Genomic DNA, 22,137 nt, shown 5'->3' with positions numbered 1-22,137 from the left:
CTTTTTTTTTTCTGAGACAGAGTCTCCCTTTGTCACCCTTGATAGAGTGCCATGGCGTCATAACTCACAGCAACCTCCAAATCCTGTGCTCAAGTGATCCTCTTGTCTCAGCCTATAGGTGCCTGCTACAAGGCCTGGCTAGTTTTGTTTTTTGTTTGTTTTGTTTTTTTTAGAGACAGGGTCTCGCTCTTGCTCAGGCTGATCTCAAACTCCTGACCTCCAGCAGTCCACCCATTTCAGCCTCCCAGAGTGCTAGGATTACAGGTGCCGCTCCCGGGGAGCTGCTGAGGAGGGGTGAGCAAGGGGAGGCCATCCAGGGGAAAGAGACAAGGAAGTGAGCTCCCCTGCATCTGCCCAAGAGGAGACCTGGCCTCTGGTTCCTGGAGAACATCAGTCACTAGACTGTTCCTTGCAGAGAACAGTTTACAGCTGCGTAAGACTCTGGGCAGGCTGTGGCAAGGCTTCTTGACTTTGGCAGCATTGACATTGATGGGGGCTGTCCTGTGCAGGATTTTAGCAGCATCCCTTGCCTCTGCCCACTACACACCTCCTCCTGATTGTGACAACCAGAAATGTCTCCAGGCATTGACACGCGTTCTCTGAGGAGCGACGTCCTCTCCATTGAGAACCACTAGGTGAAGGGAAGCAACCGTGATGTAGAGGCCAGCTAGAGACAAGCAACAGTAGAAAGCTGTTAGCACGCCCGCAGCTGAAAGGACAGGAGAGGGGTTCTGAGAACCCAGGGAGAGCCGGTGTGGGGAGGAGGGGCTGCCCGCAAGTTCTCTAGCCATGGTGGAGGGGCTACTGCCGGAATCTTGGCAACTTGGGAGGGGAGGGTTAAGGAAAGCAATAGCCCCAAATTCTCTCCGTGCTACCCTCCAGTGTACCGGTGTCCCCTTCCCACTAGACCAGTGGTTCTCAACCTTCCTCACGCCGCGACCCTTTAATACAGTTCCTCACGTTGTGGTGACCCCCAACCATAAAATTATTTTCGTTGCTACTTCATAACTGTAATTTTGCTATTGTTACGCAAATCCTAATGTAAATATCTGATATGCAGGATGTATTTTCGTTGTTACTAAGGGGTTGCACGCGACCCAAAGGTTGAGAACTGCTGCACTACATGAATCCAACTAAAAGCCCTAGTGGCAAGGAACCCTGGGTAATGCAGTCCAGAGAGGTCAGCATCCTGGGTCCCCCAGCAGGGTGGAGAGGGGCAGAGAATAGATCTGGAGAACAAACAACATCATCAGTCTGTTGGTCCATCCATCCATGCATTCAGTATTTACAGGCAGCTTTGCAGAGTGGACAAGCATATAGACTCAGGAGTCAAACAAGCCTGGCTTCCTTTGTATCTTGACTATAAACCTGTGTGAGTTACAATGAGTTACTTCTCTGAACCTCAGTAACATTGAACGTAAAATGGTAACAATACCTGTCTGTCTGTATGAAGTTATTGCAATCTCAGAGTTTTCTCATTGGGGAAACACAAGTCACAAATCAGTTGCGCAGGACAGGACTCTACACTCAAGTGCTAAGTGGGTAGCATCTGCCGAGTGTCCAAGTGCTACTCTTATGGACGATCCAAGGAAAGGAAAGACACATGTTTAGCCATGAATGCCCTCCCTCATCTTACGTGAACACCTTGAGCACTGTGCAGATATAGGCAGAGAAAGTGGTCACAGTGGGCTGGAGAAATTTAGACCACAGGATATAAGTTAGATCCTGAGGGAAGGGTAGGAGGACTAAGAGGAAGAAGCAGGTATACCAGATAGGGGAGTGGTGAGTAAATCAAATCCTGGAGAGCCAGGGGAGGGCCCAGGCAGCAGTGGGGGAGACTGTTGAGAGGTAAACGTGGTAAATGTGGTAGGGAGGGAGTTAGGCGGGAGTTTTTTTTGTTTGTTTGCTTGTTTGTTTTTTGAGACAGTCTCACTCTATTACCCTGGGTGGAGTGCTGTGGCATCATCACAGCTCACAGCAACCTCAAACTCTTGGGCTCAAGAGGTCCTCTTGCTTCAGCCTCCTGAGTAACTGGAACTATAGGCGCCCACCACCCTGCCTTGCTAGTTTTTTTTTATTTTCTGGTGGGGGGGTGTTGTTTGTTTGTTTAAGTAGAGACAGGATCCCACTCTTGCTCAGACTTGTCTTAAACTCCTAAGTTCAAGCAACACCCTCCGCCCATCCTCGGCCTCCCAGAGTACTAGGATTACAGGCATGAGCCACGGCGCCCGGCCAAGAGGGGACTTTTTTTTTTTTTATTAAATCATAGCTGCGTACATTAATGTGATCATGGGGCACCATACACTAGTTTCATAGCCCGTTTGACACATTTTCATCACACTGGTTAACATAGCCTACCTGGCATTTTCTTAGTTATTGTGCCAAGACATTTACATTCCACATTTACCACGTTTCACATACACCCTTGTAAGATGCACCGCAGGTGTAATCCCACCAATCCCCCTCCTTCTGCCAACCACCCTCCTCCCTCCCTTCCCTTTCCCCCTTCCCCCTATTCTTGGGTTATAACTGGGTTATAGCTTTCTTATGAAAGCCATAAATTAGTTTCATAGTAGGGCTGAGTACATTGGATGCTTTTTTTTCCATTCTTGGGATACTTTACTAAGAAGAATATGTTCCAGCTCCATCCATATAAACATGAAAGAGGTAAAGTCTCCATCTTTCTTTAAGGCTGCATAATACTCCATGGTGTACATATACCACAATTTATTAATCCATTCATGGATTGATGGGCACTTGGGCTTTTTCCACGACTTAGCAATTATGAATTGGGCTGCAATAAACATTCTGGTACAAATATCTTTGTGGTGATGTGATTTTTGGTCTTCTGGGTATATGCCTAGTAGAGGAATTACAGGATTGAAGGGCAGATCTATTTTTAGATCTCTAAGTGTTCTCCATACATCTTTCCAAAACGAATGTATTAATTTGCATTCCCACCAGCAGTGTAGAAGTGTTCCCTTTTCTCCACATCCATGCCAACATCTCTGGTCTTGGGATTTTTGTGATATAGGCTAGTCTTACTGGAGTTAGATGATATCTCAAAGTAGTTTTGATTTGCATTTCTCTGGTGATTAAAGATGATGAGCATTTTTTCATATGTCTGTAGGCCATGCGCCTGTCGTTTTCAGAGAAGTTTCTCTTCAAGTCCCTTGCCCAGCCTGCGATGGGATCACTTGTTCTTTTCTTGCTTATACGTTTGAGTTCTCTGTGGATTCTGGTTATTAAACCTTTGTTGGAGACATAATCTGCAAATATCTTCTCCCATTCTGAGGGCTGTTTGCTTGCTTTACTTATTGTGTTCTCAGCTGTGCAGAAGCTTTTTAGTTTGATCAGGTCCCAGTATTGTATTTTTACAGCTACTTCAGGGAGGGGACTTTTGATTAAAGGTGTCTGTGTGCTCCGTCAAGGCCTTCCTCAGTACCTTCCTGTGGGGTCCACAAGGGCCAAGCAAGTGCCTACATCTGTGAAAGGGAAGATGGAAGGGCAGTAGGATGGCCGCAGACTGGATACCTTGTCCCTCTTCAGTAGGTGTGGCCAGTAGGCTCTGCTCTGACAGACCAGTGTTGCTCTGTTCAAATCCAGACCTAGAGACACCAGATTCAAATTTTCTGAATTTTCAAAAGATGCTAGACACTTGGATGTTGATAAGAATTTTCCTTATGTTTAAATCAGAATATGTGAGCTGTGTCAAACCTGTATGAAGACTAAACATTCGTTTAGAACTCCTGATATATGTGTCTTTGGTTGGGTTCTGTCTCCATATATAGTTTCTTTTAAACCATAGGTTCTAAGCTTAAGAAACAAAAAGGAGGAAGAGGAAGAGGGGTCCATCTGGGCCAGGTGAAATCTGAGTTCCCTTCCCACAGCCAGGTGTGGGGTGGGGGAGAGGACTTAGTACAGGAGAGGGGACAGACTTAGGGCACTGAGTGGGCAGGCAGCAGTCCCGTACTGCACACATCTCCAGCACTTGGCACTGCGTGTTGGGTCTAGGGATGTCCTTGAGAGCTCTGACCAGCACATTTGGTTCTTCTTTGATGAAATTTTAAAAATATTCAGATAAAGAAAAGAGACAGACTTCCTACCAGTTTCTTTGAAGCTAGAGGGATCATCCCCCTCAATTCCTCAGGACACTGACCTTCCTCTGGGCCATTTGTCTCCAGTAGGACTCATCTGAGAGCTCTGTTTGGTGGTCAAGGTTGAAATGATGGCATTTCCGGGAGGCCAAGGTTGGTGGATTACCTGAGCTCACAGGTTCAAGACCAGCCTGAGCAAGAGTGAGTCTCTAGTCCCTATCTCTAAAAGTATCTGGGCGTTGTGGCAGGTGCCTGTAGTCCCAGCTACTCAGGAGGCTGAGGCAAGAGAATTGCTTGAGCCCAAGAGTTTGAGGTTGCTGTGAGCTATGACAGCAGGGCACGCTACTGAAGGTGACAAAGTGAAACTCAGTCTCAAAAAAAAAAGAAAGAAAGAAAGAAAAAGAATTGATGACATTTGATGCTATGGCCATGAAGTTCACTTCCTGATCATCCTGCCTGGAAAGCCCACCTCTGAGTCCTGCTTGGATGGCCCTGGTGGGCAAAGGGCCCTGGGAACTAGGGATGGAAGGTGAGGCAAGGGTCAGTGAAGCTCAGGTAGCCTCAGGAAGTACTGAACCAAGCTTGGGTTCCACACTTGTTTCTCTGACTAATTAAAATACAGGCTTTTACCCTACTGAATGGAAGTGAATGAGTCCATGGAGAAGATTAGAAGATAATGAGATTGGCCAGATGGAGTGGGCTCATTCCTATAATCCTAGCACTTTGGAAGGCAGAGGTATGAGGATTGCTTCAGCTCAGGACTTCCAGACCAGCTGGAGCAAGAGGGAGACTCCAACTCTATGAAAAAATTAGTTAGGTGTGATGGTATATAGCTGTAGACCCAGTTACTCTGGAGGCTGAGGCAGGAGGATCACTTGAGCCCAGGATTTTAAGGCTACGGTGAACTGTGATGACACCACCGCACTCTCCCCTGGGGACAGAAAGAAAAAGAATGAGATTGTCTGGAAACAGCCTAGTGAAACCTGGAAATATTTTTGCTCAGAAAAAAGAAGTTGCAGAAATGCTGACTTTCGAACACAGCCTGGCCTCCTAAGGCCTGCCCCAGCCTGTCTGCCCCTCCAGCCTCCCCACAATTCCCTGACAGGTGCTCTTCAGCAGGCAGGTCCAGTCTAGGCTCCTTCCATTCAGCAGCGCGTGTCTTCTTAGAGCCCCTTGCCTGGCCACTTCCCCTCTCTGGAGCTCTCCCTCCTCCCCATGCTTCTCTTTCCTCTTCTGTCCCCTTCATTACCACCACTAGTAGTATAATTAGTCTGTGCCACATACCATTTTCAGCTATTACCTGGCACTTCATGTGGGGCAGCTTGACTAAACTCTTCACTCTGAGAAAAGGGACAGGGGTTTTCCTTGTGTTTCTCCCAGTGCCCCCTACAGAAGACGATAGTGAATAACTGTGGGTAGATGGATGGATGTGTGATGCAACTTTGAGTGAATGTATGAAGATTTCTCTGGATGGCAGGGCCACTCAATAAGACCTTGGCCAGCCCCATAAAGCTGAGGAATTTTCCACCAAGGTCTAAAACAGGATTCTCCATAGCAAGGAGCAGGGAAAATTCAACCCATCACCATCTGCACCACATTTACTATGCTGACTCCCCTTCCCTCAAGAAGGCCTAGAAAGGTGATTTGATCAATGGCCTTTTTCTAGAAAACTCCCCCACGACACTTATGAATCAGACAATGGGCTTTTAATCCATGGTCTGAAATACTGTAGTTTACAAGCTTGGTGCCTGGAAAAAGTCCAGATTGGCTTTTTCATTTTAATCAGTACAATTTAAAATGACCTCAAAGCCTGTGACTAACCTGTCTGCCTGCCTAGAAATTAATCACTTCCCTTGAATAGGGAGACCAGAGGCTGGAACTTGTGGAGCAGCATGACAGTCTGCTGAGGAGGGCCTCTTCACAGAGTTGGGAACACTCTCTGCAAGAGGATCAGCAAATCATGGAGTTGCTGGAGTTGAGGCATCTGCCTGGCAGGAGAGCCCTAGTGTGGCTGGGACAGTAGCAAGAGGAAGGCTACACTGCAGCAGCCTGGAAGCCTCTGGTTTGTTTCTGCCTTTACCATCCAAATGGGTTACCCATTCACAAGGATGGAAGGCACCAGATTACTCGATTCTAAATAGTGATTTGTCACATTTCTAACACCATTCCAACTGATGGAACGTTAATGCCCCTGTGTAGGCCTACCACAGACACGAGTGTCTACCAGCAGACCTCACTCCTTTGAAGCACTCCAGGAGGGTGCTAGGGTATATTATATCTTGCCTGAGCTGTGTGGCTGGTGGGAGGAGGAGTCTCAGAGATGATTTATTCCCCACACTGCCCTCTTCACCCCCTCCTGCAGCTCTTGGCCTCTGGGCCATTTTGTTGCACACCTGACTTCCTCACATCTGCCTGGGTGTTAGTCTTACCTTCCCACCTAAACCACAGCTGCTTCATTCCTTCTCCTTTTTGTGGCTGATTACTATTCTGTTTATCAGTTGATGGACATTTTGTTTGTTTTCACTTTTTACCTGTTATAATCAAGGCTGCTGTGAACATCCATGGGCAAGTTTTTTGTGTGGACATAATGTTTTTATCTCTCTTAGGTATATTCCTAGGAGTGAAATTGTTGGGTTATAGGTTTAAGCTCTTTTCTGAAATGGCAGCACCATTTTACATTCCCACCAGCAGTGTATGAGGGTTCCAATGATTTGCACTTTCCTAATGGTTAACGATGCAAAGCATCTTTTCATGTACTTTTTGTTTTAAGAGTTTTTTATGTGGAGAGAAGGGAACACTTTTACACTGCTGGTGGGACTGCAAACTAGTACAACCTTTCTGGAAGGAAGTATGGAGAAACCTCAAAGCACTCAACCTAGACCTCCCATTTGATCCTGCAATCCCATTACTGGGCATCTACCCAGAAGGAAAGAAATCCTTTTATCATAAGGACACTTGTACTAGACTGTTTATTGCAGCTCAATTTACAATCGCCAAAATGTGGAAACAACCTAAATGCCCACCAACCCAGGAATGGATTAACAAGCTGTGGTATATGTATACCATGGAATACTATTCAGCTATTAAAAAAAATGGAGACTTTACATCCTTCGTATTAACCTGGATGGAAGTGGAAGACATTATTCTTAGTAAAGCATCACAAGAATGGAGAAGCATGAATCCTATGTACTCAATCTTGATATGAGGACAATTAATGACAATTAAGGTTATGGGGGGGGAAGCAGAAAGAGGGAAGGAGGGAGGGGCCTCCCTCCCACTAGGGGCCTTAGTGTGTGTCACACTTTATGGGGGCAAGATATGATTGCAAGAGGGACTTTACCTAACAATTGCAATCAGTGTAACTGGCTTATTGTACCCTCAATGAATCCCCAACAATAAAAAAAAAAAAAAAAAAAGAGTTTTTTATGTAGACTAAATACAAGTTCCTCATCAGATATAGAACTTACAAATATTTTCTTTCCTTCTGTGAGTTGTCCTTTCACTTTCTTGGTGTTTCCTTTTTTTTTTTTTTTTTTTGCAGTTTTTGGCTGGGGTTGGGTTTGAACCCACAACCTCCAGTATATGGGGCCGACACCCTACTCCTTGAGCCACAGGTGCCGCCCCTTCTTGGAGTTTCTTTAAAGCACAAAACTTTCCATTTTTGCTAAGTCCAACCTTTCTTTTGTGGATTGCACTTTTCATGTCATGGCTAAGAAATTATTGGCTAATCCCAAGGCACACAGATTCACTCCAGTGCTTTCTTCTGTAACTTTTACGGTTTTATCTCTTACATTTAGGTCTTCGTACATTTTGAGTTAATTGTATCCAGTGTTAGGTAGAGGGTCTAACTTCATTGTTTGCAAGTATATATGCAGTTGTCATCCCAGGATTACTGGTTGAAAAGACTGTTTTTCCCTCAATTAGTCTTGACTCTCTTGTCAAAGTCATTTGACCATAAGCATGTGGGCTTGACTCTGGACTCTCAGTTGGTGCATATGTCTGTCCTTTCTATTCTGTTGACCTGTATGTCTGTTCTTTTTTTTTTTTTTGAGACAGAGCCTCATGCTGTCACCTTGGATAGAGTGCTGTGGCATCACAGCTCACAGAAATCTCCAGCTTCTGGGCTCAAGCGATTCTTTTGACTCAGCCTCCCAAGTAGCTGAGACTACAGGCGCCCACCACAACACCGGCTATTTTTTGGTTGTAGTTGTCATTGTTGTTTGGCAGGCCCAGGTTGGATTCGAACCCACCAGCTCAGGTGTATGTGACTGGCGCCTTAGCTGCTTGAGCCACAAGCGCCAAGCCTGTATGTCTGTTCTTACGCCAGCCCCACACTGTCGTGAAACTTGCTAGTTTCAAATTCGTTTTCTTTTTTAAGATTGTTCTGACCATTCTGTATAGACAGCAGATCCTTAAGCACACTTGTCGTTTGGTCTCTTGCTTTCTTGTTTCCTTAATGGACTGAGCAGCCTTTGAGAGCCTGGCCGGCCTGCATGTTTTAAGTGAAAAATTCCTCTCCCTACTCTTCAGCTTCCCTGTCATAAGGCATCTGGCCAGTAGAGACTGAGGCAATTCTGGCTAAGTTTTGAGGCAGGGTAGTAAAAGAGCAAAGTTGGTGGGTTGCATCTAGCACCTCAGACAGGAAATCTAAATAGTCCCTCCCTCTCTCCCCACCCAGCATCCCAGATTTCCACTTCCCTCTTCATTTTACAGGCTCAGGGCACTTATAATTCTGTCTAGATCCACTTCTGGCCAAACCATGTAAGCTCTCTTGTGCCTCTGTTGTCCCATCACTCTGCTGCCCCTTCCTAAGTATGATCAAGGGCAAAATGGTGCAGGGTGGAGGCTCCTTGTCCCGTTGGGTGGGGCTGGTGTAACAGCCTGGCCTTTCTGGTGACGTCTTTGATCACCCCCATGGGTTCTCTATGGACCTAACAGAAATGTCACCTGAGCTGCAGGCACTAAAAGTCTGACTTCTTCACCTCTGTAGAGTGTTAGGACAGTTTCTCCACTGTCTCTCTGCAGGATATGAAGCAGTCTGTACACTGATGTAGACTCAGCCCAGTACCACCACTGAACTGTGCAGTCTTGGACCTGGTAGCCAACATTTATGAACATAGTTTTCTTCTGGGCTAAGTAGGGATACCTTTCTTATAGGGTGATGACAGTAGTTAAGGGTACAATAGGAGTAAAGTGTTCATATTATCAACAGTTCATTGAATGCTTTTTCTGCCACTCCCTCCCTATGTTAGTGTTCAAATTAAATCACATAGGATAAAGGGAAAAGATTCCAGAGCCATAAACCAAGTATGCTTTGAAGATCTATTCTGTGTTGAATCCTATGCTGGTCCTCATACATATTTTCATTTCTTTGAGGATTTGAAAAAGATCTCTTAATTACACCCCTTCTCCATGCAGATTCTCAACCAGTGGAGAAGTTTACAGATCAGGCAGAGGTAGACATTAGAACTTGTATTGTAGGCAAAGGCCCAGCCAACACCTGGCTCAGACTTACAGCCAAAAGGCACCTTCACCCCCTGTCCACAGCCTCCTCCTCTTTTTCTGTTTTCCCAGTTTAAATCTGGGTTCCAGGCTGCAGAACAACCAACATGAGAAACAATGACACTAAAAGGCACGTATCCTCAGGGTCTTACTGGGGCTCTGAAGATGGTGAGATCAGTCCTTTTGGCTGTTTGTAGGAATCTAGGCTCTGCTCCATGGCCTCGTCAGTAGCCCTGGCCCTGCTGGAGGCTCACTAACCCTGCTGATCACACCATAAAAGCCTGTGTCTCTGGAACATTGATGCTAATTCTCCAAATCTATGCTTTGTGTGTACCATGACACTTGTTGCTGATTCTGATTTCTTTATAGCCACTTAGAGTTCTGTGACGGTATACAAGTGGGTTAGCCTATCTGAGCCCTAGATTCAGAATCCGGGAAGCAGGAGTGGTGATACCTAACCCACAGAATACTGGAAGGGTTAGAGATAAAGCACTTGATTGGGCCTGGCACATAATAGGCCCTCAGTGTGGCCATCCCAGTTGAACTGGCCAAGCCTGGGAATTAAGCCTTCTATTAAGCCAACACCCTAAGGAATTAAGCCTTCTATTCCAGACTCTGAGCCTTCTCCCTGTATATTGAACAAGTCTCTTTGGGGACCAAAATGGTCAGGGACAGATTTGTGTGCTAAAGTTGGAGATGTGGCTTTGGGAGAAATTCAAGCTTAATCTCATTGAAGACAGTTGTTGGGGCCGGGCACAGTAGCTCATGCCTATAATCCAAGCTCTGGGAGGAGGAGGCGAGTGGACTGCCTGAGCTCACAGGTTCCAGACCAGCCTGAACCAGAGCGAAACCTCGTCTCTAAAAATAGCCAGGCGTTGTGGCAGGCACCTGTAGTCTTAGCTACTTGGGAGGCTGAGGCAAGAGAATCGCTTGAGCCCAAGAGTTGGAGGCACTCTAATGAGGGTGACAAAGTAAGACTTTGTCTCAAAACAAAAAAAAGAAAGAAAGACGGACGTTAGAACAGGATGGATCAACAGAGGCTCACTGTCTGTGGTGGGATTTCAGTTTTATGTTTAAGACCTCCTCCAGGTTGGGGTGGGAGGGGCAGGGTTGCTGGCAGAAGTGTCAACACCCTGAGCCTCCCTACAAACCCATATTTAGGACTGACTAAGGCCAAATGGTGAAATAAGCAGTGGTTTCCCCCAGATATCCCGCTTTCTCCATCAGCAACCTGTCTCACTCAGCCAGCCAGGATGACAAAGAAGATTCGCTCCAAGATAGAGGGCAGCAAGGCAGGAGCCAAATGCAGCCTACCGCCTGCTTTTGTGTGGTCCATGAGCTATAGCTGGTTTTTACATTTATAAATGGTTGAAACAAATCACAAGCATACACGTGAAGTTCACACTTCAGTGTCCATAAATAAAGTTTTATTGGAACACAGCCACAACCCAAATCATCTATGGCTGCTTTCAGCAGAGTTGAGGAGTTGTAACAGACAACTTAACTTACAGCCTGCAAAGTCTAAAATATTTTCTCTCTGGTCCCTTAAGGAAAAGTACACTGATGCCCTACTATAAGATGTTAAGAGGTTTAACGTGGCTTGTGCCCAAAGATCTGCTATCTGAGGAAGGGGCAAAATAGCACAGGCCAGCAGAAGAGACACTGGGCGGGAGGCTTTCCTCACCGTCCAGTTACACTGGAGGAGCTGATGGGAGAGAGCTGTCTAGTCCTGCAGGTGAGGCTGCTTCTGTCCATACTGGGGTTCAAGCAAAGGACTCATTCTAGCTGTGTGGACAGCAGGATTCAAAAGGAGATTAACAGCCTTCACCGACACCCAGAGCAATAGCAAGACCTATCTCTAAAAAATTAGAAAAATTAGCTGGCATGATAGCTTGTACAGTAGTCCCAGCTACTTGGGAGGCTGAGACAGGAGGATCATTTGAACCCAGGAGTTTGAGGTTGCTGTGAGCTATAATGATGTCACTACACTCTAGCCAGAATGACAGAGTGAGACTTTGTCTTTAAAAAATATATAGCCTTCAGTGAGCCCATCCACCAGGTTCTCTGCCAAGCTGCTAGCAGTGATTCTACCTGCGGCCCTCAGAGTCCTCAGCCCTGCACAGGACACTGACTGCAAGCCTCTCTCCCTTCTCTACAGAATTCGCCTTCTGCCAGGTGGATGCCTCCATTGCTTTGGCTCTGGCCCTGGCCGTCCTGTGTGACCTGCTTCAGCAGTGGGACCAGCTGGCCCCTGGACTGCCCATCCTGCTGGGATGGCTGTTGGGAGAGGATGACGACCTTGTGATCTGTGTGGAGAGCCTGCAGCAGGTAATCCCAGACTGTTAAGGCGGTGGGAGGAAGGCTCGCAGTGCCCTAAAGTTTACCATTGGGTGCAGTGCTTCAGGCTTAATTAGGCTTCATGTGCCTGCCGAACGTGAGCCTGTGGATGCCCAGACACAGAACAGAAACTGATCAGGAAAGTCACCTGCTGGCTGCTGCTTTGGGCACCGGGGATGCTTTCATGCTAATTTTTGGGGTTTTAGTAGTAAGCCTTCAGATCAGTTGGGGGAGAAAACTTTGAAATAAGCCCCTTGGGTGTTGAGAATATAATTATGGAGACTGCTTCTTAGTTGACTGCCTGGGGCTCCCCAAAGTTAGGTTTGAGGGTAAAGCATTTCCAGAGAATAAGGGTGTTTCCAGGGAAATTGTTGCTTAAAGAAAACTATTAGCCCTGTCCAGGATTGGAGTGGTCACAGACAGCGAAACTAAGGACCAAGAGAAGCAGCGAAAGCATCCTGAAAACTGAAATTCATAGCCACCAGTGTCTGACTCAGCTTGATTGGCATCCCAACAGGCCAAGAGTTCAAAAAGCAGCCTGTTTATGGGAAATCTGGAGACATGATAAAGTGTCTGTGATAAAATGACCTTGAAAATCCACATAATTATAGAAATTTGGTTTCATGCTCAGAGATTAATGTCTTATATTTGGTAATTCTTTGGTCTATTGCTAAGGTTGCCCTTCCTCCCTCCCTCTCTGATTTCTATTAATAGATGCACCTTACGGCCCACTCCTTGTTTAGGCCCCCTTTTCAACATCAATCCCCCAAAATACCTTGGCTTTGAACCACAAACACATCTTTATCAAAAGTCATGTTAAGTCTGGGGGGAAAAAATTCCTCTCTGGTAGAGAAGTACAATGAGTGAGAACAGAAGGTGACCTTCAAGGCTGCAAGTAGTGTGTGTGTATGGGTGTTGACAGGCGAGAGTGGGCCCTCTGTCAGTTGGGGGAGGGGACACATCTCTTGCATCTGGCAGGGCTCTGCTTGGTCTGGACTGGGGCCTGTCAACATTCCCTGTAAAGCTGAATTTTGGCTTTTTCATTTGATTTAGGTGGAAGGAGAATACCTGTTTGAAAAAGAAGAAGTCAACTTCTGGGCTGAGACCCTAATGTTTGTGAATTACCTCCGCAAACACCTCTTCCAGCTCCTCTCCAAGTCTGGCTGGCGTCCTCCTAGCCCTGAGAGGCTCTCTCACCTTCAAAGAACAGTGTCAGAGCAATGCCACCTCCTTTCTCAGCTCTTCAGAGAGCTTCCACCGGCTGCTGAGTTTTTGAAGACAGTGGAGTTCACAAGACTGCGCATTCAGAAGGAAAGGACTTTGGCTTGCTTGAAGCTGCTGGCCTTTCTAGAAGGAAAGGAAGGGGAAGACACCCTCGTTTTTAGTACTTTGGACTCTCCTGCAGAAGCAAGACCATTAACTCTTCCAAGAACAGAAACAGCATGTTGAAGAAGGAAAATTTAGGCTGGGGTGGGGGTGGGGGTGAGGGTATGGATTATTCATCCACTAAATCTATAGGAGACACTTTAAACAGAAATTCACACACAATGTTGTCCCTTTCATGCCTCCCCCACCTGTGTGAGTCTGGTCTTCTGACATGTCTTACAGAGGAACTTTTCTTCAGTTCACACATTCAAGGCAGCCTAGTTTATTACTGCTATTGTAGGAATTGAGGTAACCCTGTTGGATATTTACCCTGTCCCCAGGTGTGGGCCACTTGCAGGCCTAAATTAGCCTTTTTTCCCCTGGAACCTCTAACATCCCACCATAGCCACCCTGCATTCTGTGTGAAAGGACTACACAGAATTAGGTTTTAGCACACGATTACTCCCCCACCCCCCCTTTTTGGCCGTATGTAGGGACTAGATTAGTGGACAGAAAGCCCATTTGGAAATATTTCTAAATTTTATCCCATTCTACTATAGCAGAAATAATATTCTTAAATGTTGGATCCTGGGAGAATCAAGTACTAACCATGTACACACAATTTAGTTTTTATTGTATGTGTAAGTCCTGCAGTAGCCTTCACATTCCATTTGTGAGCCATTGAGAGCACCCTTTATCCCTCCAAAAAGTGTTTGTGCTAGTGACAGGAAACACAGCAAAAGCGTAAGAGTACTCTTGGCTACTAGAAGGAATCTGGGAAAATGAAAGCCAGAATAAATGATTTCTTTGATGCCTATACTGTTTACTATAATTTACGTGGTGGCAGTAACAAGAAAATTCTCATTTAAGATGCCAGTAAACACATTTATCCATTTCAGTGATTTAATCTAAAAAAGTTTTTTCCCTGTTCAAGCCAAGTCCAGCCCACTTCCTCAGACACCCAGCAGGTGGCACTCTTGCATACATTTTGCTGCTGGTCCTGTTTTTACCTTTTAATTTCAGAGTAAGTGCTACCCACAGATTATCTTGAGATTCATAGCTTGGATAGCCTCATCCACACTCATTTTTCATCCTAGTTACCTGAAAAAGCCATCTCAGTCACAGTATATAAACTTGTTCCAGCTCTTAGGGTCTGTATAAATTTTTCAATACTTCTTAGATGAGCGGTCACTTAGAATTATTTTATTGATGTTTTAGGGTGTGGAGGGGGGAGGTTAGAGGAGTTTGGCGTGGTCATTCCCTATTGCAGAAGAACTGATATTTGTCTCTATTTGAAAAAAAAACCACCTGGCGGTGCCTGTGGCTCAAGGGGTAGGGCGCCGGTCCCATATGCCGGAGGTGGCGGGTTCAAACCCAGCCCAGGCCAAAAACCAAAAAAAAAAAGAAAAAAACCCACCTAACACTAAAAATATTGTGATAAGCTGGGATCATTGGTGAACATCCCACTGTCCCAGCTACTCAGGAGGCTGAAGTGGGAGGATCTCTTGATCTTCAGAGTTTCAGGCTGTACCGAGGCATAATTGTGCCTGTGAATAGCCACTGCACTCCAAGCTGGACACCACAGCAAGACTGTTTCTAAAATAGAAAAACAAAGGGCAGCCATACTGGAAATATAGGGAAAAGACTGTAAGAAGAGGTTAAGAAAGAAGTTAACTCAGTGTCCCCAGTTTTGTCCTAAAGAGAACAGGATTTCCCTGGGTAGCTTTGCAACCATTCAATCCCAAATGTGGTTTTTGTGATCCTGAATTAATTACCTAGTTAGGCATCTGTGTAGCCCACACCTGATGGGAAGTTGCCATCCTAACACTTCTTTTTTGTTCTAAGACCTATCTGGAGAGAAGTCAGAGACTTGGTGGCATAATGTGGTGATAACCACACAACAATTAGAAACTGGCCCAACAAAGCCCAGCTCATTAGAAAAAGCCAGTGTTCCTTTTGTTGAAAGTAGTTACATAATATTAAAACTATTTTACACTAGCAGGTACTCTGTACCAAAGTATGTCCCATAACAACGTTTACATCCTGTCTCCAGAATCCTACCTAATCTGTAAAGTGGATGGTTTTGTATCTGAAATTGGCTGTTTCACACTTTCCTGATGCATTTCCAGGGGAAACAATACCATACTCTCAAGGCCACCCTCAAACTCTTGGCTTTAGGGTTATTTAAATGAAGAACAAACCAGAATGTTATCACAGTAGCCCAGCGCAGTATAAGGCCAGCACAGGGTGAGTGGTTACAGTGAAGCAGTCACCTCTTTCTGAGCTCACCACTACCCTTGGCTCCAAGATTATGGTGCACTCATGATTCTGTGATCCTCTTGTCCTCTGGCCACAGCCCAGGAGTCTGGCTTTCCCCATTGTTATGCTTGGTCAATTTGTTTTAATACATAAAATGGTTTGCAGTACTTTTCTTTTACATCTTCACAGATTATCTCATTTGCACCTTGACAAAGGTGAGAGATGAGTAAAGCAAGAATTCTGTCTCCCTTTTACAAGTAAGGAAACCCAAGTACCAGAGAGATTATGTGATTTGCCTAAGACCACATGATTTGCAAGGGGCAGGGCCTGAAGTCCAGGCCAACATTTCTAATCCTAAAGTCCTCTCAGTCCTACCCTGGACTCTGGCTCCCTGGGCAGTGAGGGAGTACAGCAGTCTCAGAGAGCCAACCCAAAGGAGTCAGCTCCCCTGAGGGACAGGCCTACCTCATGCCGGTCCCGGTTACCCGACAGAGTGAGCACCAAACGCCAGTGAGTGCAAGGAGACACGGCAAGAAAGAACATCGACTGGGGAAGGGGGTGTCGGTCACTTAGTTTGTTTCCCTGGCGGGTCCTAGGCCTTACAGCTTGGGCCCAGTTGCAGCCTAGACTGCCAGGTGGATGAAATCACGGGCCCGGCTGTACCTTTTTGGCAGCCGGTATAGACGCAGAGCGAGAAGGGTCCGGGTCCAAGCTCCGCAGCCGCCAGAGTGGGGCCGTCAGCGGCTTTAGCCTCACTGAGCGCTAGGTGGGGGTGTCTGCCCTGAACCCGGACGGGGGCGGGGCTCCTGTTGGCAAAGCGCATTTCTTCCCGCAAGCTGTTGGGGTGTGGGGCTGGCGAGAGAGAGAGAGAGAGAGACGCGCCCCCCACTTAATGTCCACGGTGTCCCACCTGGGCTGCGGGTCTGCTTCAGACGGATCTTGCAGGCCTCACCAAACTAAGGCAGGGCCCGGAGCCCTCCGGCCCCCAAGGCCGGAGAGGTGAAAGCTTGGAGGGCACGACAGGCCAAGGTTGTGCTGGGCAGGGAGCTTGGGCCTGCAACTGCACCCCTGGGAGCGCTAGGGAAGGCCGGGCTGACGAACAGATGGAAAGGGTGGCGGATAGTTGCCTCCATGATTGCATGGCTCTCCCGGCCCTTCCTCCCCTCCTCGGAGTTGGCTCCCCCGCCCGGGACGCCCCGCGCCACTCTGCGCCTTTGGCCCTGGCTCAAGGTCTTGTGATGTGATTAGCAAAGCCAGCGCCTTGTCCTCAGACACTCGGCCCTGCCCGGCAGGCCCCGGTGCTCAAGCCCTGTTTACTGAGCCTGGGCGGGGAAGGGGCGGAGAAACCGGCCCAGGCTCCTCCAGGCAAGACTAATACAGCAGCCGCCCGCGTGGCCGCTCCCGCCCCCACCCCCACCGTGTCTCCACGTGCAGTCGAACTAGAGCGGCTACCTACTGGACTCAGGCCCCGAGCCGCCACCTCCCGGCCGGAGCACCGTTAGCAAACCAGCCGGGCAACACGGATAGTTGCAATATTCTTGTATTTTGCAATTCCCGCGCCCAGTACAAAACCTAGGGTGGGAGATAAAAGCCCAACGAGTCCGCCTAGGAGGATCGGGCGGGGAAAAACTCGTCCAGAGCTGCAGAATCTCGGCCACGCTGAACGTGCTGGGGCTTTCCAACACTACAGCCCCATAGGAACAGATAGCTTCCCGCCGCCACTCAGCAGCACCCTTCTGAGTTGAGCTATCCACGCCGCCCAGGGCGCCCAGGCAGCCTGCCCCGCCCTAGGGCTCCCGCCCCCTCCCCCAGAGAAAAAAATTGGCGGCGGCCAATGGGAGGCCAGGAAAGCGACTGACGTCCGCGAGCCGGCGGGCGGCGTTGCCTGGAGACCCCGGCGGGGTCAGCGTTCTGTCCCCTCCCCCGGCGCGCCCGCCCCGCGGCTGCCGCGCTCACGAGGCTCTATATAGGGCGCGCGCTCGTGGGCCGCCAAGTTCCAGCAGTCCGCGAGCTGCCGTCGGCTCCGCGCGGGGGGGGCGGGCCGGGCACCCCGGGGCGCGGAGCTGCGCTCTTTGCTTCTCTCTCCTCTCCCCCCACTCCGCACTTCAGGGCACCCTCTAGCCAGTCCAAGCCGCTTCCCTCTCCCTCCTTTCTCGCCCCCCAGCAAACTTTCGGTCCCTCCCTGCCCCTCGCCCCGTTATTCGTCGTGGCTCGAGCCCGGCCGCGCCGCCCCGAGGGCTCCTCCCGACTTCCCTGCCTGCGGCTCCGACCATTTCGGGATCCAGAAACATGTCGACCACACTTCTGTCCGCCTTCTACGATATCGACTTCTTGTGCAAGGTACGCCGGGGAGCAGGAAGGGACGAAGGCGGGCAAATAGAAACTATTCGAGTTCTCAGACATTGCCTCTATACTTGGATTTGGGGGACCTCTCCATACCTTGAACTTGCGGGTCGGAAAAATTTTCGGAGTTTGCAGTAGTTTGTGCTAGCGCCTTGTGGGCGGGGAGGACCAGGCAGGGAGGAAAAGCAGAAAGGGAACTGCTGTAGCTGCTTAGTTTTTCCGCAGCAGACCGCGGTCACGCTGCCGGGGGCTTCCGGGACCGTGTTTGCACCACCCACCCGGGCGGCCCAGGGACAGAAGATCCCATGTCGAAACTGCCCGAGTGGGTGTCCACCACCATTCCTCAACTTTCAACGCGAACTTGGTGGGGTTTTGAGCGTGTATGGGCGGAGGGTGGAAGCCGATTCGAAATCCGCCAAAAGGGAGGGAAAAGAAGAACCAGGCTAGGAGTTCTCTGCAGCTCGCCCCAACACTTCCCTCCCCTTCCGTTTTTCATCCTTTTCCCCGCTCCCTTCCTTTTGGCAGACGGAGAAATCCCTGGCCAACCTCAATCTGAACAACATGCTGGACAAGAAGGCGGTTGGGACGCCGGTGGCCGCCGCCCCCAACTCGGGCTTTGCGCCGGGCTTCCTCAGACGGCACTCAGCCAGCAACCTGCACGCGCTCGCCCACCCCGCGCCCAGCCCTGGCAGCTGCTCGCCCAAGTTCCCGGGCGCAGCTAACGGCAGCAGCTGTGGCAGTGTGGCGACTGGCGGCCCGGCCACTTACGGCACCCTCAAGGAGCCGTCGGGGGGCGGCGGCACAGCCCTACTCAACAAGGAGAACAAATTCCGGGACCGCTCGTTCAGCGAGAATGGCGAGCGCAGCCAACACCTTCTGCACCTGCAGCAGCAGCAGCAGAAAGGGGGCGGCGGCTCCCAGATCAACTCCACGCGCTACAAGACCGAGCTGTGCCGGCCCTTCGAGGAAAGCGGCACGTGCAAGTATGGAGAGAAATGCCAGTTCGCACACGGCTTCCACGAGCTGCGCAGCTTGACGCGCCACCCGAAGTACAAGACGGAGTTGTGCCGCACCTTCCACACTATCGGCTTCTGCCCCTACGGACCGCGCTGCCACTTCATCCACAACGCGGATGAACGGCGGCCCGCGCCGTCTGGGGGCGCCTCTGGGGACCTGCGCACTTTCAGCACACGCGACGCGCTGCACCTGGGCTTCACGCGGGAGCCACGGCCCAAGCTGCACCACAGCCTCAGCTTCTCGGGCTTCCCTTCAGGCCACAACCAGCCCCCGGGAGGCCTGGAGTCGCCACTGTTGCTTGACAGCCCCACGTCGCGCACGTCACCACCGCCCTCTTGCTCCTCAGCCTCCTCCTGTTCCTCCTCGGCCTCCTCCTGTTCCTCGGCCTCTGCCGCCTCCACGCCCTCGGGAGCCCCGACGTGCTGCGCCTCCGCGGCGGCAGCAGCCGCGGCGGCCGCTCTGCTCTATGGCACAGGTGGCGCCGAGGACCTGCTGGCACCCGGCGCCCCGTGCGCGGCGTGTTCGTCTGCCTCGTGTGCTAACAACGCCTTCGCTTTCGGCCCGGAGCTGAGCAGCCTCATCACACCGCTGGCCATCCAGACCCACAACTTCGCCGCGGTGGCCGCCGCTGCCTACTACCGCACCCAGCAGCAGCAGGGCCTGGCGCCCCCGGCGCCGCCCAGCGCGCCCCTTCCCGCTGGTGCCGCCGCGCCGCCCTCGCCGCCCTTCAGCTTCCAGCTGCCTCGCCGCCTGTCCGAGTCGCCTGTGTTCGACGCGTCCCCCAGCCCCCCGGACTCCCTGTCGGACCGCGACAGCTACCTGAGCGGCTCCCTGAGCTCGGGCAGCCTCAGCGGCTCCGAGTCCCCAAGCCTGGACCCTGGCCGCCGCCTGCCCATCTTCAGCCGCCTCTCCATCTCCGACGACTGAGGCAAGGGGGCGCCAGTGAGGAGGAAGGAAGGGAAGGCCGTTCCGGGGTGCTGGAGGACGCCCTTTGCCATCACGCCCCTGCTGGGGGGCACAGGGGTGGGGGATAACTTAGGCCCTTGGCAAACTGAAGACCCAAACACTTGGACTCTGTGCTGGGAGGGGCCCCCCACCCCTCCTTTTTCGGTTTGTCTTTTTTTTATTATTATTATTTTTATTATTACGAAGTTTCATTCTTGTTGAGCAAAAAAGAAAGCCAACGAACTTTTTGTGTTGATGAACAAAATATTCACAACAGGGCAGTTGTGATGCGAATAGAACAAAATACCAAACACTTAAAACTTTTTTAAAGGTCTCAGATGAGTTTGGGACTTCAGGAAAAAATCAACCCAGCACCAGCAGCTACCAACCACCATTCCAACTCTTCACTTGAAAAGCATTAGTTACAGTCCAGATGTGGGAACTCTTATCTTGAAAGAAGTTCCTAATTGTTTGTCTGTGACCAGCTAAAACAAACGAGCCAACCACCTTGCTAAACCTATAAGCTTTTAGAATCCATTATTTCTGCCAAGAATATGCCTTGATAGTAGTTCTCAGCCCCATAGGGTTGGTTTTTGTTTGTTTTTTTGTTTTTTAACAAAGTTATATATGTCTGGGGGGGGAACCCTTGCATTCCAAAGTTTCATACTGGTTACTGGTTTCATTGCCATCACTTTGTGGATGTTTAGTTTAAAACCCTTTGTCTGCTCTCTCTGGAATCCTTGAGCAGAGCTTAGTTTGTAATTGTTGGGGAATAACTGCTGAATTTTTAGCTGTTTTGAGTTGATTCGCACCACTGCACCACAACTCAATATGAAAACTATTTAACTTATTTATTATCTTGTGAAAAGTATACATTGAAAATTGTTCATACTGTATTTATCAAGTATGATGAAAAGCAATAGATATATATTCTTTTATTATGTTAAATTATGATTGCCATTATTAATCGGCAAAATGTGGAGTGTATGTTCTTTTCACAGTAATATATGCCTTTTGTAACTTCACTTGGTTATTTTATTGTAAATGAGTAAAAAATTCTTAATTTAAGAGATTGTATGTAATATTTATTTCATTAATTTCTTTCCTTGTTTACGTAAATTTTGAAAGATTGCATGGTTTCTTTACAGAAATCTATCTTGATGCTGTGGAAGTAGTTTGAAGAACATCTTATGAGTTTTCTTAGAATGTATAATGGTTGTAGCCCATCCAACTTTAAAGGAAAAAATGACCACATACTTTGCAATCAGGTTTAAATGTGGCATACTTTTCTAATTCCAACGTTATAAACTAGCAAAGAACATTTGCTTATTCCACCAGTTCTACTGTGACATACTCTTGAGTATACAGACATGTAGCAATAATGGGGGGGTTAGTCTCACAGTGCCTTTGGAAGGGCCCAAACTTGCCTTAAATCTTCCTCAACCAAATAAGTATTTTATTAGTGCTTGAGAGAATTTGAATGTAGGATGGGTTCAACTGCACAAAAGGAAAAGAATTTTACCACTTTTTTTATATAGATATAAAGTGAAGAGGCCACCTCTTAGCGCTGAAATGGTATGTAGTAAGTACCTGAATATGCCTTGTTTAATTACAGAAAATTCCCAGACTTGTACTATCTTTTTTTTTTTCCCATGTAGAAAGGCAGGAACGTTTCCCAAGCTTTCCTGGACAGCGGATGAATGACCAGTAGCTTTAGTTTGTTTGTACGTAGGTACAGTTGGAGCACTATGTATGTACTCTCTGGACTACTTTGACAGAGTAGGTTTTTGAATGTAATAAGATAAGTCAACTTGAGTTGTAATATATTTTGGGGAATCAGTTCACTACAAATTGTGACTGTAAACATTATACTGTAAATGTTTTGTAGTTTTCCCCCAATAAAATTTTTGGGAAAAAAAATTGTGTGTGTACAAGATAGCTTTCTTTTTGAACAGACCTGTATGGCTTCTCTAGCTTCCCGTTTCCTCCTCAGGCCTCCCCCAATCTCAGGAGGGCGGGGAAGGGTTGGGAGAACTGGCTGTGCGTCCACTTGTGCCTGTATGTATTTTATAGCAAGCTCTTTTAGCTGAAAGAAAGCAATTATTTGGGCTGTCAAGGGCATTAGTTAGCTGTTCCTTTTGGTAATAAGATGCATCTCCCAGTTGGCTGGCTGGCTGGTAGCAGGGTCTGGCGGGGAGGCCTGAAGGGGTGTGGCCGGCCTGTGAGTCACCAGGGGCGGATCACGTGGCTGCAGTGGCAGCTGAAGGTCCGA

The 22,137-nt window shown here is 48.5% G+C and overlaps 2 protein-coding genes across 4 annotated transcripts in view; both read left to right on the top strand.

Moving 5' to 3' along the window:
* The window catches only part of THADA (THADA armadillo repeat containing), a 372,355-nt gene extending 358,862 nt beyond the window's left edge, over positions 1-13,493 (top strand). For all 3 annotated transcript variants that reach the window (XM_053589884.1, XM_053589885.1, XM_053589883.1), the window contains exons 37-38: positions 11,758-11,927; positions 12,990-13,493. In XM_053589884.1, the coding sequence (XP_053445859.1) occupies positions 11,758-11,927; positions 12,990-13,385 (566 nt within the window). In that variant the 3' untranslated portion in view covers positions 13,386-13,493. The remainder of the gene's footprint in view (positions 1-11,757; positions 11,928-12,989) is intronic.
* A 2,969-nt stretch (positions 13,494-16,462) lies between these two features.
* On the top strand, positions 16,463-21,488 carry ZFP36L2 (ZFP36 ring finger protein like 2). The gene is made up of 2 exons (XM_053589886.1): positions 16,463-17,900; positions 18,429-21,488. Exons 1-2 carry the CDS (start codon positions 17,850-17,852, stop codon positions 19,845-19,847), a joined length of 1,470 nt encoding a protein of 489 aa, XP_053445861.1. The 5' UTR covers positions 16,463-17,849; the 3' UTR covers positions 19,848-21,488.
* The last annotated feature ends 649 nt before the right edge of the window (positions 21,489-22,137 follow it).

Source organism: Nycticebus coucang, chromosome 4 (genome assembly GCF_027406575.1).
Source record: "Nycticebus coucang isolate mNycCou1 chromosome 4, mNycCou1.pri, whole genome shotgun sequence".
NCBI classification, from domain to species: Eukaryota; Metazoa; Chordata; class Mammalia; order Primates; family Lorisidae; genus Nycticebus; species Nycticebus coucang.
This window is presented reverse-complemented; position numbering and strand designations above follow the sequence as displayed.

Bases quoted from the DNA above. Each gene is read 5' to 3' on its own strand.
- ZFP36L2 (XM_053589886.1), top strand. From the start codon at position 17,850: ATGTCGACCACACTTCTGTCCGCCTTCTACGATATCGACTTCTTGTGC. The intron at 17,901-18,428 runs GTACGCCGGGGA...TCCTTTTGGCAG, and splicing joins ATATCGACTTCTTGTGCAAG to ACGGAGAAATCCCTGGCCAA.